The following is a 17,836-nucleotide window of genomic DNA, read 5'->3' as shown; positions in this document are numbered from 1 at the left end:
TTTACAAAAAGTATCATTGTAGCCAGTGAAGCAATTCAAAGAGCAAGTATTATTCCAGATAAGAATGACCCTCTTCTTTGAAAAAACAGATTTAAATTTCTTGAAGTTGAAATTGAGGTAACCTGGTTTTTAGCATAATCAGAACGAATAATACACTGTTCTTTAGGAACCCGACTATTTTGGGTTTTGATAATGAAAGAAAGAATGAAATTACCATTATCACATGAAAAATGACAGTATAGAAATCAGAGCTTTAGAATGATTTAGAACCCTCAGGCAAGTGTTAAATCACTTTCAGTTAAATTCAGCATTGCTTTAACAACGTTAGTAAATAAATATGTTTTCTAATGTTTTCCAGCAGTTTAGGGAACATTTCATTTCATTTTACATTATATCTAATGTAAAAACATTATACCTAATGTAAAAACTGAAAAACTTTCCAGAACGCACTTTTTCTGATACACAGTGCATTAAAATTAACTAATGACGCGCCTACATTTCCTTGTGTTACTATTCACATATTAAATGTCCCAATAATTAGTGGTTTGCAGAGGAAATAAGCCAGAATCTATACACATCAGTCAACACTGTCATCCCCTAGGATTGTGTAGCTCTCCACACATTCATTCCAAAACAGACAATTGCTTTATTTGGCAAATTGCCATAGACTATGATGGAATGAGTAGTGGGTTTCTAGTTTGCTTAAAATATTCATAACTAATATTAACGCAAATAAAGTTTTGCAACTTATGGGAGGGAATATAATTGTTTTTTAAAAAATACTATTGAATTTCAAGTACTATTAAGATTGTCTAAATTAATTTGATTCTTACTTAGTAACAATCACTTGCAGCAAGCCAAGGAATTTTTCTCTAGAAAAGGTTACAGAGTAAATATGGAGTCAGCTATTACTACAAAAAATAAAGAGATCTGGTTAATATAAATGAAGAAATAGGCTTTGCAAGAGGGGAAAAAATCAAGTTAAAAGACAGCATTTGTTACATGTACTGCTAAAAACCATATACCATCAATGGCAAATCTTATAAGGTACTGTTGGCAATTTCCTCAAAAGAAGCATCAACAGAAGAAATCAGCAACAGTATATTACAAGTTGCCATTGCTGCAGGAACCTGCATGCACAAAACTGATGGGAAACTATGTTCTCACTGGCTGACCAAATCGCAGTGTAGGGTGGTAGGAGTGGAGGGGGAAGGGACGCTGAGGGCTCATCAGGTGTAACGGCAGGAAAAAAAAAAGAAACAGAAAGGTCATGCTTATCCCAAGGGGAAAAATGCAAAATTAAACACGGACTGACGCAGATGAAATTTTACAACTGTTATTAATATTGCATATGGATCTGTAATAACCACAGATGAGGTAACAGGTAGTTTTAATGAAGGGAATATTATTCTCTTTCAGTTCCAAAGCATTACGTGGTAAACCCCTCAAAAAGATGAGACGTGATCCTTAAAACATTTCTATGCTTATGTACTGAACTTTCAAATTAATCTTGGAAATGAAAAATAATTCAATGGCAGATTAAAAAGAGAAGATTCAAATTACCTAACTGGATTAATTACGACGGCAGGTTGTGCACATTAAAATGTGCCATTAATCTTCACACAGTTAACTAACAGGACAAAAATTATAATGAAGTACTAAATAACTTGGAAAGCAATCAGCAAAAACTATCTGAAATTTACCCAGACTTTTATAATTTTTAAGAGAAGCTGCTTCACTTTCTCATTAACTGTTTTATTACTAATTTAGAAAATTACAAAACCTAAGATTACTTGAAATGTTATTTTCTGTAGGTAATTTAACATTTTTAACTAGCCCTAAACTACCAGTTACTGTTATTCAACTGATTTGCACAAGTGACACTCACTAACAGATTACTAAATATTTTGAGAGGTTTCTGATCAATGATATTTAAAGAGAAAATTTGTCTCAGGTACATTTTACTAGAGCACCACCCTACATCATAAAATTCAAACCAACGCTACAGTGCCCCACACCTTCACTACCTGTTCATGGCAGGCAGCTTTAATATTTCAATGGTGAACTTATTTTAATCACTGGTCATTCTTGTGTGGACAGTAACCTTCTGAAGCAAGTTCAAGCAGTCTTACAGAGCAGCAACTCAGACGGCAAACAGAAAAAGTACATCTACTCATAAAAACAATACAAAAAATGAATTTATGAAAAAAGAATCAAGGAAATAAGAAAAAGCAAAAATGGCAAATTTAAGCAATTTTTCTAGCTAAATCTTATAAATCTTATGACTACAGAAATTTGTCATGGTAGAACACTCTCAATTCAGTCTGAAGTGCAGCAGACATACACGAGGTGTGTGTGTGCATCATATATATATATATATATATATATATATATATGATAATTTAATCGTAAGTAGAACAGCTTACCTTCTCTCTCCTCCTCAATCTGAGCCATTCTCAAGGCCATAGCAGATTTCTCTTCTCTGACTTGATCACGGGACTCCTCTGATTCTGCTACATTTTCTTGCCATTCCAAGAGCTGACTCTGCAGTTCATCCACACTACCTGATTCACTGGCCTAACAAGAGAAACTGGGCATGAAAATATATTTACCAGATCCCACTGGAAACGTAAATGACTTTTTAATTTGGCAAACCATTCACAGAGAAAGCAATTCACTGTAATTTACCACTTAACATACATAAAAAATATGAAAAGAAAGAATTATCACAGACTGTGTAAAAAGCAAGCCTCACCACCTAGCAAAATATTAAAAACGCCACTGTTGGTTGCACTTTCAAGCTAAAATATTTTTAAACAAAAAATGGCTTTTTAAATTATTTTTCTTGAATATTTTCATCTTAGAAATGTTTTAAAGTACAACAATAATCAAATTTTTTTCTTTAGGATAACAAATCTCTATCTTATCCATGAGTAGAATAAGAAAGAATGTTTTTGCCTTCCCATCAAAATAAAAACTATTTTATAAATTTACCAAAAACAAATTCTCCACAAAAGTTCAAAAATACTTTTAGCAACACATGTTAACCCCTTTCAAATTGTCTCTGCTGTTAGGTCTGTATAAAATTATTTAACATGTACTAAGATTAACGTATACTGTTAATCCACCTAGAAGTCTTTTAGTATAGCTTTATGGTTCTTCTCACTTTGTCATCTCGACCTGTATGTTTGTTAAGATTTCAGCTCTTATTTTCTTCTAAAAGCTCTTCAGACCTTACACAAAATAATAAAAAGTCACTTTGATAACCCATGTTAAATGTAACTAAGTAGACAGTAGACAGTTTGGAAATACATAAATTAGAGTATGTGAAAAAATAAGGAGAAACCAATCTTTAATTAATTCAAACCTGTCAGTTTGTTACCCATTTTAACAGCTACTGACATCTCAATTTCACATATTGCTAAATTAATTTTCAGCAAGAAGACTCAGCTAACACACTTTCTAAAGCACTGTTTGAGCTAATCAGTAACTCATACAAATCAATTTTAAAGTTAACCTGTGAAGCTGCCCTCTTTGTAACTTGGTCAAGATCAGCTTGCAACTTCCTTTGCTGCTCTTCATAGACTTCCAGCTTAGTCAGCAATTCTTCTACAAAAGTATAATGAATTAGGTTCATTAGGACACAAAACTGATAGAAGATCAACAAAAATTTACAAGATTCAAAATGAAAATTCAGATAATTCGTTTCAGTTAGAAGATCTGTACTTGTCTGTGTTCTCCACCAACCCACAAAACTGACTTCTTGGTTGTTGAATAGCGATGAGTGTTTTAAACCTAACATGCTAACAATTTAGACTAGTGAAGCGAAAACCATTTTCCATTTTCCATTTACAAAAAGGATGTCAGAAAAACTACAAGGTGAAACAGAAAAATCTCTCATAGAACTCTATTTTAAATGTAATTGCCTATCTGAGGTTTTACGCAAAAAAAACCCTCAAATCTTCACACAAGAAAAAAAATATTTAAGATAATTCTTATAATTCTCACTGCTCTCAGAAGTTCATTGTATATATACTCTATTAGATTTTTCCAAATATCTTGTTCTCATTTTTCATCTTAAGAAGATACCTTTTCCACTTGCTGGAAAAGTTTAGATATATTCTACCAAACCTAAACAGAACAAGGACTGAACTGTTATGCACAAGTACACAAGTAGATTTAGGGAAGGAAAAGATGACTTGTACCTCTGACTTAAGAACTGTATGCTATTGCTAAAAGTTGCATGAAGATACTTCCAAATCTGTTTTATTTAAAAAAAAAAATACACTGAAAATTTAAAACCAGAAAGACTATTTATCTTTGTCTCTTTAATTTGGAACCATCTGAAATAGAAAAATAAAAGAGATGGTTTTTTGTTTGGTTGTTTTTTTTGCAAGCAGGGTAGGTTTTTGTTTGTCTTTTACCATTTTGAGTTCTGATTTCATGTAACGATTGAAGTTTTGACTGCAGTTCTTCCTTTTCAGCTTCTAATTCTGACACACGATTGTTTAAGGCAGATACGTCATTATTCTTCGATGAAAACTAAAAGAAAAAGTAGCTGTAAGTTTTTCAAATGCACCAAAACACTAATAACACAGTAAAGTAAATGCCACTTTTTTCTGATTTTTGGTAAGATTTGGAGTAGCTGTTTCTCTACTATTTGAAAGTGCAATACACCAGCTATTGAGGAGCAACTGCACTCCTGAATGCTAGTAACACTGATTTGTACTTTTTTTTGTTGGAACTTCCTCCTGTGCCAACATTTAATGTCTATTCAATTTTTATATATTGAAAGAATTTATTCAGTGTCTTTATACCCTATTTACCCCACACTTTACTTTTTTCAGTCAGATCTCTGAGCATAGTAGCTTTAAAAACAGGCTTGTAACATCAAACAATGTCATACACACATTTTTCAGTTCATCCTCCAGCTGCTTGATTCTTGATTTGGACCAAGCCTTCATTTTCAGAAACTTAGCTTCAGATTTGGTGGCCTCTTCTGTTTTCAATTTCAGTTGTACTAAGAAACATGACATAAATATTTTAAACCCCAGAAGGATTATCAATACAAGATCTATATTTAATCTCTTTAACAACTGAAAGTAACACTTATAGAAGACAACTGCATGCAAAGAAGAAAAACACTAAGAAACGTGGTGAGAAATTTACAGGATATGTCATCATCTTGATATTCCCATAACCCCCATTATTATAGTATTTGAGCACAGATACTTTTTAATTACTGTGGTGATAACTCTTCCATTGAATTTTATGAAGTTCTACTTGCAACAGGTATGAAACTGATATACAATATATAAAGGTATGGCCTAAAGTAACCCTTTATATGTGGCAACTGTTTAAATAGGATACCTTCCAATTCTTCCATCTTTTCTTTAGTTGTAGACTCCAGATCTCTAACATCTTTTGTCTGCCCACTAACAGTTAATTCTGCCACTTGTTTCTTAAGCTGAACCAGGGCCTGATCTTTTTCTTGCAGCTCAGTTTCATGCTTCTCTTGAATTTCATGCAGTTCAGCATCGTATTTCTCCCTCACTTTTGTCATTTCAAGCATGTGTTTCTCCATCATGTCTTTTATCTGGGCTCTCAAGACATGTCTCTCTGCATCCAGTTTAGACTGAAGGTTTTCTTTTTCAGACTGCAGACGTTTCAGGTTTTCGTTAATCTCCTATTAAAAAAATGAACTTTTTTATTTTAATAAAAAGTATTTTTAGTACGACTGTCAAACACTGCATTTGTATTCTTACATACTTTTCCATACATTATAACCAGAAATCAGAGCTACTGTTGGTCACCTGGCTCTAGTACAAAAAACTCAGCTCTGATTTTCCAAGGCTTACATAGGAACTTGAGCAAAATGGCATTGCTATTTGAGTGAAAACTACATGCATAGTTGAAAATGGAATAAAAATCAATGCTTGCTTCTACGGAATATTAAATACATATTTGTAAGATCTCTCTAACAGTGATATCAAAGATTGAGAATGCTCACGGCAATGCCATCCAGATGTTGTTACGTACATCCATTAAAACTGGCAAACTGTGACCTAGCTGTTCTTTCTGCTAACTAGTCTTCTGTTAGTGCTTATTCTACTGCCAGTGCTCTCACATTAGTTATAATAATACAAGAGCTAGATTACAGATCACTGTAACGGAGCGGTTCACTCACATTATACCTGTTGTGCAAAGCCTATGTTAATGATACAGAAACCAAGGAAGAATGACTGTCCACGTGAAGAAGCTGTGCAGGACAGCAGAGGCAACATTTTCAAAATGCAATTAAACTGCTTATGTAAAGGAAGTCTTCCTGCTATTTTAATACTTAGGCTGAAGTTCCGTTACAATTAAACTGCTCTAAGTTCATGTTGTCGCAGTCCACCCTTTGCCCTACCCTCCAACTGTGCGTTTCTGTCCCCTCAGTGCACTAGTACTAGGTACTGACTGTTGTTGAAGCGTACCTTCAAGCGTATTTCAAGGTGCATCTAACCCAAGGGAAAAACAAAACAAAACAAAAAAAACCAACCCTGCATAAGGCACAGTGTATAACAAATGGTAAGGACAAATGAAGCACCAATTTAGCTAGGACAATAGCTTCTGGATCACACATTTTTGCTACAGATCTTAACTACCTTAGTAGGACAGTGTGTCTACCTGGTTACAGAGTTCAAACTATTTCCAATAGATTTGAATTCAGGAAACGTTCTTGGGTAAGTGGATTTTTTTTCTATTTTTTTTTTGTAAAGATGACTGAAATGTTGTACCTGACAATTCCCAAGCAGGTTGTTTCAGCAGAGTCCCAAAAGCCTATCTGAGAGACTGCAATGTCCTTTACCTACATTGTTGAACTGAAGTAGCAGCACTCAAAGGCTATAATCACAATTCACACTAGATGCTTAAACACAATGACCCTGCATTAACTATGCATTTTGCAATCAGTAAAAATACTTCAAAAGAAAGGGCACAGTGCTAGCTAAACATTCTCTTTGGGAAAAAAAAAAAAACAAACTCAGTTTTGGAGCTCACTCCATTCTCTTAACTAGAGAAACTGAAGTCTTTTGATAGCAGAAAGTCTTCCCTACATAACAAGTTCTCAAAACGAACGAAGACAAACTATGGAGGAGAACTGACAGTTTTATATTTCACGGGCCTTACTTCTTTATTTCCTGAATTGAACTGGGATTAGTATCTGTTCACACAATTACAGTTGCATTACCAGCACATGTCAAAACCTTCCAGAGTGCTACCTAAGTATTTTATGCAGAATTATCTTTTGAACAACAACCAAACTGCTTTTGAAACTTGTTATTGAGCTGATGAGTTGAGCAGTGTATATATGCTATTTCTTACTTTCAATTGCTGGTCCTTGGCATCCAGTTCTTTTTGCAGCACATCTATCACCTGAGTCCTTCCCAGCATGACTTCTTCCTTTTCATGGAGCTTCTGCTTCAAGGCCTTCAGTAGCTAGGAAAAAAAAAAACAAGTATCAATAAAGGGATTAAAATTTTCAGAAGGGGGAAAAAAATAAGTATTATGTTTAGTTTCCCACCCAGACTTCTGAACCGTGTCACAGAGGTTATTAATTACATGTTTCTAAACTCCCGTGACTATCTAAGTCAAAGCAAGCAACCAAGTTTCCAAAGCAACATACCTGTTCTAGGTCAGCACTTGCATCAGATTTAGCAACTAATTTAAAGAGCTCCTGTTCATGTTTTTTTCTCTGTGCTTCCAATTCCTTTTCCTTTTCCTGGATTATATTTTGAAATACACGTACCTGAAAACACATAGAAAGTAAATATGAAACCAGTCCACAAAGGTACATTAAAAGTACACTGGCTTGTCTAAATAAAGGTACAGCAAGATAATGTACTCTTCCTTCCACTTACCAGTAAACACAGTAATCACTTACTGATTACTGAAGTCAATGGTGCATAAACCTTCAACTTGCATGAAATTTGCCTCAATTCTACAGTAACAAACTTTAAATGAAAAGGACTGTAATGTTCATTTTTGTTTAACACCACAGATCTCCACCTTTTTAGATGCTATCATTCTGATACTTCTTTTTTCTAAAAGATTACACCAACCATAATAATTTCTATCAAGTTTTAATCAATTAAGCCGAAATAGCTTTGAAACCTAGCCACCTCTTCCTACTCAAGAATTTGCATTCTTCTTCCAGCACCTTTGTTAGCTATCTTACTTTTATAAGAACTGGATGTAACTTTTGGAATCTTGCTAATGATATTTTGAATAAAAATTCAAGACTGTTTTTTTTAAAGATAAGCAGTTTTTTTCACATGAAGTCCTACCCAGATTTGTATTTCAGTGACTGCATTGTGCTTACCACAATGGCTTTTAGTCTCAGCTGTTTGTCTTTTTCTTTGTTTCTTCTATCGAAACATGCAATGTTGTACTACTGAACAGGTATGCTACTATTCAGGATTGAAAGTACCAGATAAACTCAGATATCAAATAATACAGGAAATACTGAGATCAATAGTTTCATACACGGTGCCACAAACTCTGAGGGATCAAGCACATCGCATTAAAATCTAAATTCTTTGCAATTGTGTTGAAACTCCCTTGGAAGTTAAATCTCAGATTTAATGTGATGTGCTATCAACATCAAAGAATGGATAACATGCTCCCTAGATTCTTTTTTCTTTTTAAGTGTTTCTTTTTCTTTTTTCCTTTTTAATTGTTTTTTTGTTTGTTTGTTTGTTTTTATAAAAAGGTTTGTCTTGGCCTGTTAATCAGCCACGAACTTCTGGAATAGTTCCCCATTAAGTTCCCCATTAAGTATACCAAACTTCACCAGCTATTTTTCAAAGTCAGGAGGAAAACAACGCTCTTCTGCTAAGAAGCGCATCAGTTACCTCACAGGACAAATGAAAGTGATCTGTCAAATAGCCACATTACACTGAGAATGGTTAAATAACCCAAACTACTAGCCACTGCACGCGTGCACTTTTGCACCTTCAGGTGTAGTGCCAAAAGGAAGACGGGCTTGGAGGTTCTTCAACTACAATGCTCCACAACTCACTTCACTCATTTACACACTACCTCCTCTGTGCACAAACATCAGCCACATCCTTAAAATCCTTTCTTGCACAATACTTTCATTTTCAATAATTACCTGTACTACTAGAACCATCTACTTACTGACTGCTTCATTATTCTTACTTTATCTGATCGCCATACAGACCTTAACTCAAGAATCATCGAAAATTAAGAATGGCATTTCTCAATTACTGAGATAGCAACACTACAGTCAAGATACTACATCTTCCACCAGCAAATGTAAATATTTCTAGAATGTTTACTTACATTTTCTATATATGCAGCTTCCATTTCTTGGAAACGTTCTCTTTCATTGCTCTGAACGGTTTTAAGACTCTCAATCTGTTCCTGGAACAAGCTACATTTTTCCTCACTGTCTCCAACCTTCTTGGTAAGGTTCTGAACAAGAATCTGCATGCTTTGTAGCGAAGATTCTTTAATGGACAGTTCATTCTTTAGAATGCAAACCGTTAAGACAATTAGAAGAATGGGCCCAGAAAAAACACCCACCATCCAGCCCTCCCTCAGGAAAGCAACATTAAACTAGAAGCTCAGGTTTGGTTTTAATTTGAGTGAAATTTCTCATCAGATTTAAAAGTCAGTAAAAGTCGTATTATTTAGTCAGTATTATTACTGACTAACGTAAATAATTATATATATACTAAAATAAATGAAAATAATCAATGAAGAAATTGTAGCCACATGAATAACTGATGGTGATTTGTGCTTCAGAGAAGGATCAACCATACAACAACAGAATTGTTTAATTCTTTGAAACCTCTATGGAGGTTTTATATCTGAGATGATAACATACCTTCAATTCTTCATTGGGCAAGAGTATTTCATTTGCAACACCACCTGATCCACAGGCTATCTGTAAATCAATGATATACGCATCTCTTTCAGCTAACTTCTTTTCTTTCTCTGCCAGCATGACATCCATTTCAGCCCCCCGACAGTGCTGGGCCTCCAATTCAGCATTCTGAAAATGAAAAGACAACACTGCATGTAATCTATATTTCTAGCACAGTTTGCATCACCACCATAGTGCCTATTTTAGGGTACAGAAAAAATTACAATCACGTTTATAACCTGGTTCAATTTTAACTCTAACATTTAATTACTGAGCCTGTTTCTCTCTGAAATTCTGCAGCATTCACATTCCTGCCACCTTCCACAGTCAACAATAACGTCCACAAAATACATCACTGTTACAAACTGTAACACGAAATCATTCTTTGTATTTATTCCTGTCATTAACTATTTTTGCAACAAGAAAAACTGAAGCAAAACAACATTTTAATTCAAAACAGAAGATTTAAAGATAACATTAACGCACAGAGCTCATATAGTGTTTCCTTTCCTATTTATTTTCAAACTACTATTAAAAGCATGCTTGAGGATTCAGTGTAAACTGAAAACACAATGAAAGAATTCTCACTGTATTTGTTCAGGCAGGTTGTAGCACATAACCTGTTTTCTCAACCCAAAACTTTCTCAGAATATCTTTTTAGTCTTTAAATATAATCCTACACCACATATGTGAAAAAACATACACTCAGCATCATATAAAACACCACCTTTTTTTGTAGCTCTTCATTTTTTTGTGTGATCTGGGATTCTAGTTCTTCAATTCTTCTTCTCAGCACTAATATTTTCCCACGATTTGCTGCAGCATTTTCCTGGTCACCATCTCTTGATGCCTGCAAAAACACGGAGTTTCACATTCCATAAGTAAGTAGCGACTGACTTCAGTACTTCTACCTGTTCAGACAATACTGGTGAAACAAAGTGGTCTTGTGGTTTGTATTTCCACTCTCTTATATATTAAGTATTCCAAGTAGAAGCTAAACAAAGCGGGCACGGTATTTTTATCAAACTAGTAAAAATGTTAATATTTAAATTATTAATGATAATTATTAATTATGCAAGGTGGACTGAAACATACAAAAAGGGTATTCATTTCCTCTGGCCACTGTAACCCACATAATCTGGCATGCGTAACCAATATAACTCAGGGAAAAGAAAAAAAAATATTGGGGGGCGAAGTTAAACTCCTAAACAGTGTTTCCGATCAGAATTCAGTAGGTACAAGTACTGGATTATAGAAACTGTCTGTCATTACAAAAGAAATCAAACCCAATTGCTAAAACTATGTCTTTCTAGAAAAATAGGTAAGACGTAAATAATTAGCCACTGCATGTTTTTGAGGACACACAGGAACTTCAACAGACTGATCTGCTTTTATTCCACTTTATCATATCTTCAAAAAATACTAAAGTCTCACTAAAGTTATGTTAGAAGTTGTATGTCATTAAAATACGTTATTTTAAAGAAAATCTCTACTAACATGACTGCATTACTAAAAACAAATTTAAAAAACTTTGTTAATGGTAAAACAATAGTAACTTAAATGAGAGATTACTACAGTTATTCTAAATTTTGCTACCAAGGCCATTCTTATATTTCCATTATTTTCTTCAATATTAAAGTTATAAGTTAGCTTTGTTTTTATTTCTTCTCAAAAAGCTTATCTTCATGTGTTAAGAGTTTGAGCCGCTAATAAGATGAAAAAAGATATTTTTTTTTACTAAAATAATTTGAAAGGAACATACAATTTTCTAAATTTCTATAGAAAGATACAAGAAGAATGAGATAGAAATACACAGATGGACAGACAGCAGCTACAAAGTGTACCTTGGTCCTAACCAGACTCAGCTCAAAATTTGGACTTGAGTTCCATATACAAGTCCAGCACGATAACCTGTTTACTTTCAAATGTAAAGACACTTACCTTTTTTTGTTCTGCTTTTTCCTCTAAGCCTCCTGCTGCTGATAATTGTTTCTTAAGTTCTTCCAGTTGTGAGGTTAATGATGCAACCTTGGCTTTGTTTTGCAGCTTCACTTTGGAAAGTTTGGCATCAGCAGATTCCCTCTCCTCCTACAAACATTAGAGTCATGAAGGGCTTAAATTAGCTACATGAACAACTGCATCCTTCAAGTCACCCATTTAAAAAAAAAAAAAAAAAGAGAAACAAAAACAGAAATCTAAAGTAATTACCAAAAAAAAAAATTCCCCTGAAGAGACTGTTGCCTGTGCAATATCCAAATTCAGTTACAATTTTGGAACACCGTCCCTGGAGGTATTTAAAAAATGTGTAGATATGGTGCTTAGGGATATGGTTTAGTGCCAGACTTGGCAGTGTTAGGTTAACAGTTGGACCTGATGATCTTAAGAGATTCTATAACAGAAGGAAGGTGCATTGGCAAAAAGCTGTAATGCCCAGGAAACATAACAGCTAATTGTAACCAATGCTTCCTAGGGTTCCTGAAGTTGTTATACCTGACTATTAAATTTGTCTACAAGAACAGCTTATGATAAACAGGACTGATGTGTTTTTTTTAAATGGTCTCTTTGACAAGAATACATACACGGTACCTTTAACTGATTATCTTTATTTCGAAGCTCAGCATCCTTCTCTCGGACAAGCTCCTTTAGCTGAGTTACCAGCTGTTCAGTACTTGTCAGCTGTTCAGTCAAATCTGTCACCGACATGTTTCCTGCATCTTGTGACCCTGCAGCCTGCAGACATTAAGTATATTTTGAACGAGCAAGATAGTGCAGACAATGATCCTTGTGCCATCACCTTTTTTTAAACACACTCTGCAAATCTTATTAGAATGCAATATTAAAACATACATTTACTGTTTTTGTACATACATTTTACATACCAGACTGTTTTGAACTAGTCTGATAGATACAGTAGCAGAAGGGTTTATATAAAACCATGTAAAAAAGAACACACAACGTAACTGTAATAATCTGATTTCTTCTGTGTAGAAACACTCTTCATTGTACTATGGTTCAGTCAGACCACTACAATTACTTGATCATTTGAGCACGAACAAGTAATTCCTGTATTTTGCCATCTCAGAAATTCCTTGCAGTTTCTTTCTTTTCCTAATCCTAACATAGCTATTTCTGTATTATAAATTCTTTTGAACAGCAACTTTCCCCTCTGTCTCTAAAAGTCATCTAACATTTCTATGGAATAATAATGAGGAAAAAAAAAGAAAAGCTTTAACGATTTCAAGCAGATCTACCTAACTCTACTCGAGACTTTAAAAGACAGCTTTATCTTTTTAAGGAAAGGGAAAAAAAATAATCCCTCACCTTTCCATCAATAAGACATTTCTCAAAATAAGCTTGAACATAACTACGGCAATAGTTCACTTAAAGGAAAAAAAGGGAGAAGGGGATGACGCTGCTTTTGAATGCATAAGAAAAGGTCATAAAAATAATTAATAGCTATACTGAATGTTGACATATTTAATGTACAAGGACTGAATTTCCTTATCTACTGGAATTTCATTATAATACCTAGCAGTAGTGTCGCTGAACCTAGTGCCAACAAAATATTTTATTAACATGCTACGCACAAAAAACACACCTGGGATAAAGTCTATGTAATTCTTACAGATGCTTTCTTAAAGCAAGTTAAGCATAATGAAGACAAATAGAGCAGTCGTGTTACACAAGGATTAAATATCGAGCAAGAACCCAACTTGACTTTTAGAGTCCTAAAAGTGTATCATAGTGAAACCAGTTAAGCAACTTCTTTATGAAAGAGCAAACACATATGGTTAGTAGATCATCAGTTAAAGGTTCTGTACGTCAGAAGTTCTTAAGAAATTACCATCTTAAAAGAAATGCAGTACTTACAGCTTTGGAAGGAGAATCATCTCCACTACCCCATTTCCACATAGTTTCAAGATAGCTATGAAAAAACAAATGAAACAATACATCAGTAAATGTCAATGACTCAGGTAACTTTAATTAACTGATTCTTCTCTGCGTATTTCAAAGTAAAATACACGATTCTAACTTTAAACGTTTGTTAACAGCTTACATCACATTACTAGCTGCTGAGAAATAATGTAATTATGTATAAAATATGCATGTTATGCCTTTTCTAAAGACTCGTCGTTAGTAAAACGTCAATACTATCAAAAAAATCTTTAAAATTTAAATGCCATAAGTATTATTCAGCATAGTTGCTATTTCCATGCTTAAATAAATGATACAAGCCACTTAAAGTTCGCTAATATTTAACCTGACCTTAAACATTCTGCCTGCCACTGCAATATGACAGGGATTATATCAATGCGTATTTCTGTAAAACCCTACACAAAGACTAAAAGCGTTAAAGAACACCATACTGCATTAATTGCCATGACTGCTTTCATGAGAAAAATGACATGAGTATTGTAACCCTTGAGGTCACTGATCAGCATATTAAACGCATCTAAACCTCCAGGAACAGCAAGTGTTCCTTGCTTCTTCTGCTCTGAACCAAGCACCACATATTTCTAAATGGTACCGATGTACCAGACATACCTGTAATTACAGCCTCAGACCATGGAAAGCTGCAGTCTCACAATAAACACAAGTACGGGCTCTAACACAACTGTAAGAAGCAAAATCCTACAGACCAAGAAGGTAGAAGGCAGCTCTAAGGCTAAGAACAATACTGAACAACAGCAACAAGCTTGGCTGAGAAAAAAATGGACAAAGTCTTTAAAATAGCCAATGCAGTAAATATCAAACTGCGTCAAGGAGATGCACATTAAGAGCAGACTAATGTATATTGCTCTGCCTCCGTATAGTAATTCCCAAGAGCAGCATGAAGTAAGAAGCAAAGCTGTACTTCAGTAATTTTCAGTCTCAACAAGCAACGTCCAGAGGAAAATAATCCGTCCATTCTGATCTGTATTACATACTTTTGAAATATGCATGCACAGATCAGTCAGCGATACTGAATTTGGAAAAGAGTTTATTATAAACGTTAGCACATAGCTTTCCTTAAAAGGTATGCAGAATGATAGCAGAGACTGCTTTTAAAGATGGTTATCTTTTCAAAGCTAAAAGCAGGAATCACTGAGTGCACTCTATGGCCTATGTTATCTACAAGGTCAAAATGGATTACGCTAAGAATCTTTTCTAACATTAAAATCAACAAGCAAGCTGTGGGCTTGGGGACTGAAATTATACAACTTAGAAGTAAAAACCCCACCCATAACTCCTCCAGAGCTGTAACATCAAATCTGCTCTCCGCAAAAAAATCATTTTCAGACACATTAAAGGGTTACCCATGTACAAAGCGGAGTGAAATGACTCACTAGATTTAATCGTGGTGCATTTCCATTTTACTAATGGATATTTTAGCTCATTTACAGCTTTGACTGATGCAATCACTTTCGGTCTCACGTGCCAGCATTCCTACCTGAATACTTCAACTGCTACTTTCTGATATATTTTTGTTTATACAAGGAATAGTAAATATTGACAAGTTTTCCAAATCAAGCTGGGAAACAAAAATGAACAGACTTCCCTTAGCCAGCATGAAGTCAACCAATGATGATTTTTCATTTTCTTATACAGACAGCAAACTAGAGCACTGAAGACGGCAAAGCTGCAATTGGAACGCTCAACACAGTCCCTTCTGCTTGCAGGATCATCTAAACAGAATTTAACCAAGTTGCCTACCATCATCTTCCTTCCTTTGGCAGCCTACTTCCTGAACATAGCATTATCAGTTATCAACTATAAGAGAAGCAAGAAATCCAAATCATCTGCGACTATATTCCCTGGGAAGTTTTCACAGTGACAGATCATTTGTCTTTCCCCAGTAAGTTCAGACTGCTTGTCCTCAATTTCAATGTTCCACACTGCTTCATCACAGCCGGTATCTCATCCCGCTCTTCATCTCACATATCCCGCTATGTTGATAACCATTCTTTGCCACGCACTATACGTTCATTTCCCTTGATCTCTTCTTCACTGAAGAACAACAGGCAGGATACTCGAACCTTACACAAATTCCCAAATTCCAGGAGATATAAAAAAGGACTGCTTAATTTTACAAAAACAGCTTCTCCTGACGCTTAAAGTACAACTGAGGTTTCAGCTCTCATCACAACAGGATGCAACCAAAGAGGAGAGTCCCACTGGCAGCTTTGGCTTTATACTCTTCCATTTTCTTTGTCCAGCTCTAGCTGCAGCCAAATCCAGCTATAAAAAAAAACTAACCATGTATTCACCTGGATAGCTTCCAAGCCTGCTTGCTTCCCTGAGTCAGGCAAACACAGGGCCTAGCACAAGGGGCAATCAGGGGCACACAACAGCAGACGGGGACACATTTCAGCAGCAGCTCATACTTAGGTGGTCAGAGAACCCCCACAGCTTGAGGGTTAACAATCTACAGGGTAAAACATTGAAATGTGATGTTACAAACACCTACTCAGATGATTAGGAATGCTGACAGTCCACTGACTTCCACAGAACTACACATATTTGCCTAACCTTCCCCACGTCTGTTCAAAGTCATTCTGATATAATAGCTTCAAAGAGCACTCATTTGAGTTCTCACTACAAAGGTGCTACAGAAGGTCTTTTCTCCCTTCTCTTGCAAAAAGACTATATAAGAAAACAGAGGCAGAATCCTCTCTTTTTACTGCCAAGGGAAGTAATGGTAGCCCCCATTCTCTTCTCTCAACGGGGCAGGAGTAGAAAGACTCCCAATAGCAGTATGTGAAAACTTAGGCAAGTGTTTTATTATTTTAAATGTATTTCCTAGAATGACTATGTGCTTTAAACAGGGACACTGAAAGAAAAGCATTTTTATGTATGTTTCCTCATTGCATCTGCAAATTTTGCATTTACCCATAGATCTGCCTGTGTGATGGCCTGCCAGGACATTAACCCTCCTGCTAAATAAAGAAAATCTAACAGTGCATTTATATAGCTATTACTTGCACCTATTTCTCAATAACATTACACTTTCCCCTAGAAACCAATCCCCCTGCTGGGCCTAATACCCTTGCTGCACACGCTTTCCACAGCGCATCAGCAAAGAAACAAAGCATGAGCGCAAGGCCTGCTGCAAAGGGCAGGTGCAATGGGGCAGGTGCAGGGGGGGCAGCAGGGCGCAGGCAGCTCGGCCGGCCTGCCGGCGGCGGCCCAGCAGGACACACGGCCTCCTCCCAGCCCCCTTTTCAGCGGGGCCCCCGCCTGAGTCCCGCTTTGCTATGGGCCCTCCGGGAACGCGGTGCCGAGAGCAGGCAGCCGGGGCCCCCTCCCCGCCCCAGCCACCCCCGGAGGCTGCAGCCGGGGCGGGGGGGCCCCGGTTCGGGCCCAGCGCCGCCGCCCCGTAGAGCCGGGCGGGCCCCGCGTCCCCCCGCCGCCAGCGGGGAAAGGCTGCGGCGGGCCGGCTCCGTGCGGCCCCACTCACCTGCGGGGGGGCGGGGGGGCGGCCGGGCCGGGCCGGGCCGGGCTCAGCCGCCGCCGCCTCCTCCTCCTCCTCCGCCGCCGCCTCGGCAGCTCCCCCGGGCTCGGCAGCACGGCCCAGCCCAGCGCCAGGCGGCCCCGCCAGCGCCACCGGGCGGCGCGGAGGAGCCCCGGGGCTGAGGGGAAGGGGGAGCGCGGCCTCGTCGAGCAAATAGGAAGGGAACGGCGCTCTCCGGGGGGGAAAATGGCCCCCGAAGCAGCCGGGCGTCGCTGGGGGGCAGTGAGGGTGTTGGTGAGGGAGAGCGGGGGGCGCTTCGGCGGCCCAACGAGGAATCGCTGGGGGGGAAGAAGTGTGAGTGGGAGCCGGAGCAGGGCGTCTGCTGCGTGGCTGTGAACGTAGGCAAGGGATGCGAAGTTGTACGTTGGGAAAAAGTGAAGCAGTGTGATGAATTTCATGTAGGGATAAGGCCC

The 17,836-nt window shown here is 37.0% G+C and overlaps 1 protein-coding gene across 4 annotated transcripts in view; it reads right to left on the bottom strand.

Annotated features, from left to right (window-relative positions):
* Window positions 1–17,836, bottom strand: part of LOC310900438 (uncharacterized protein) — a 45,567-nt gene extending 27,731 nt beyond the window's left edge. For all 4 annotated transcript variants that reach the window (XM_083838449.1, XM_083838450.1, XM_083838451.1 and 1 more), the window contains exons 1-14: window positions 17,370–17,836; window positions 13,802–13,856; window positions 12,518–12,661; window positions 11,873–12,019; window positions 10,659–10,781; window positions 9,893–10,060; window positions 9,346–9,531; window positions 7,667–7,789; window positions 7,366–7,479; window positions 5,371–5,686; window positions 4,911–5,020; window positions 4,425–4,542; window positions 3,518–3,609; window positions 2,427–2,577 (exon numbers count right to left, since the gene is read on the bottom strand). In XM_083838449.1, the coding sequence (XP_083694575.1) occupies window positions 2,427–2,577; window positions 3,518–3,609; window positions 4,425–4,542; window positions 4,911–5,020; window positions 5,371–5,686; window positions 7,366–7,479; window positions 7,667–7,789; window positions 9,346–9,531; window positions 9,893–10,060; window positions 10,659–10,781; window positions 11,873–12,019; window positions 12,518–12,661; window positions 13,802–13,856; window positions 17,370–17,821 (2,299 nt within the window). In that variant the 5' untranslated portion in view covers window positions 17,822–17,836. The remainder of the gene's footprint in view (window positions 1–2,426; window positions 2,578–3,517; window positions 3,610–4,424; window positions 4,543–4,910; window positions 5,021–5,370; window positions 5,687–7,365; window positions 7,480–7,666; window positions 7,790–9,345; window positions 9,532–9,892; window positions 10,061–10,658; window positions 10,782–11,872; window positions 12,020–12,517; window positions 12,662–13,801; window positions 13,857–17,369) is intronic.

This window comes from Anser anser (genome assembly GCF_964211835.1).
Source record: "Anser anser genome assembly, chromosome: 5".
NCBI classification, from domain to species: domain Eukaryota; kingdom Metazoa; phylum Chordata; class Aves; order Anseriformes; family Anatidae; genus Anser; species Anser anser.
This window is presented reverse-complemented; position numbering and strand designations above follow the sequence as displayed.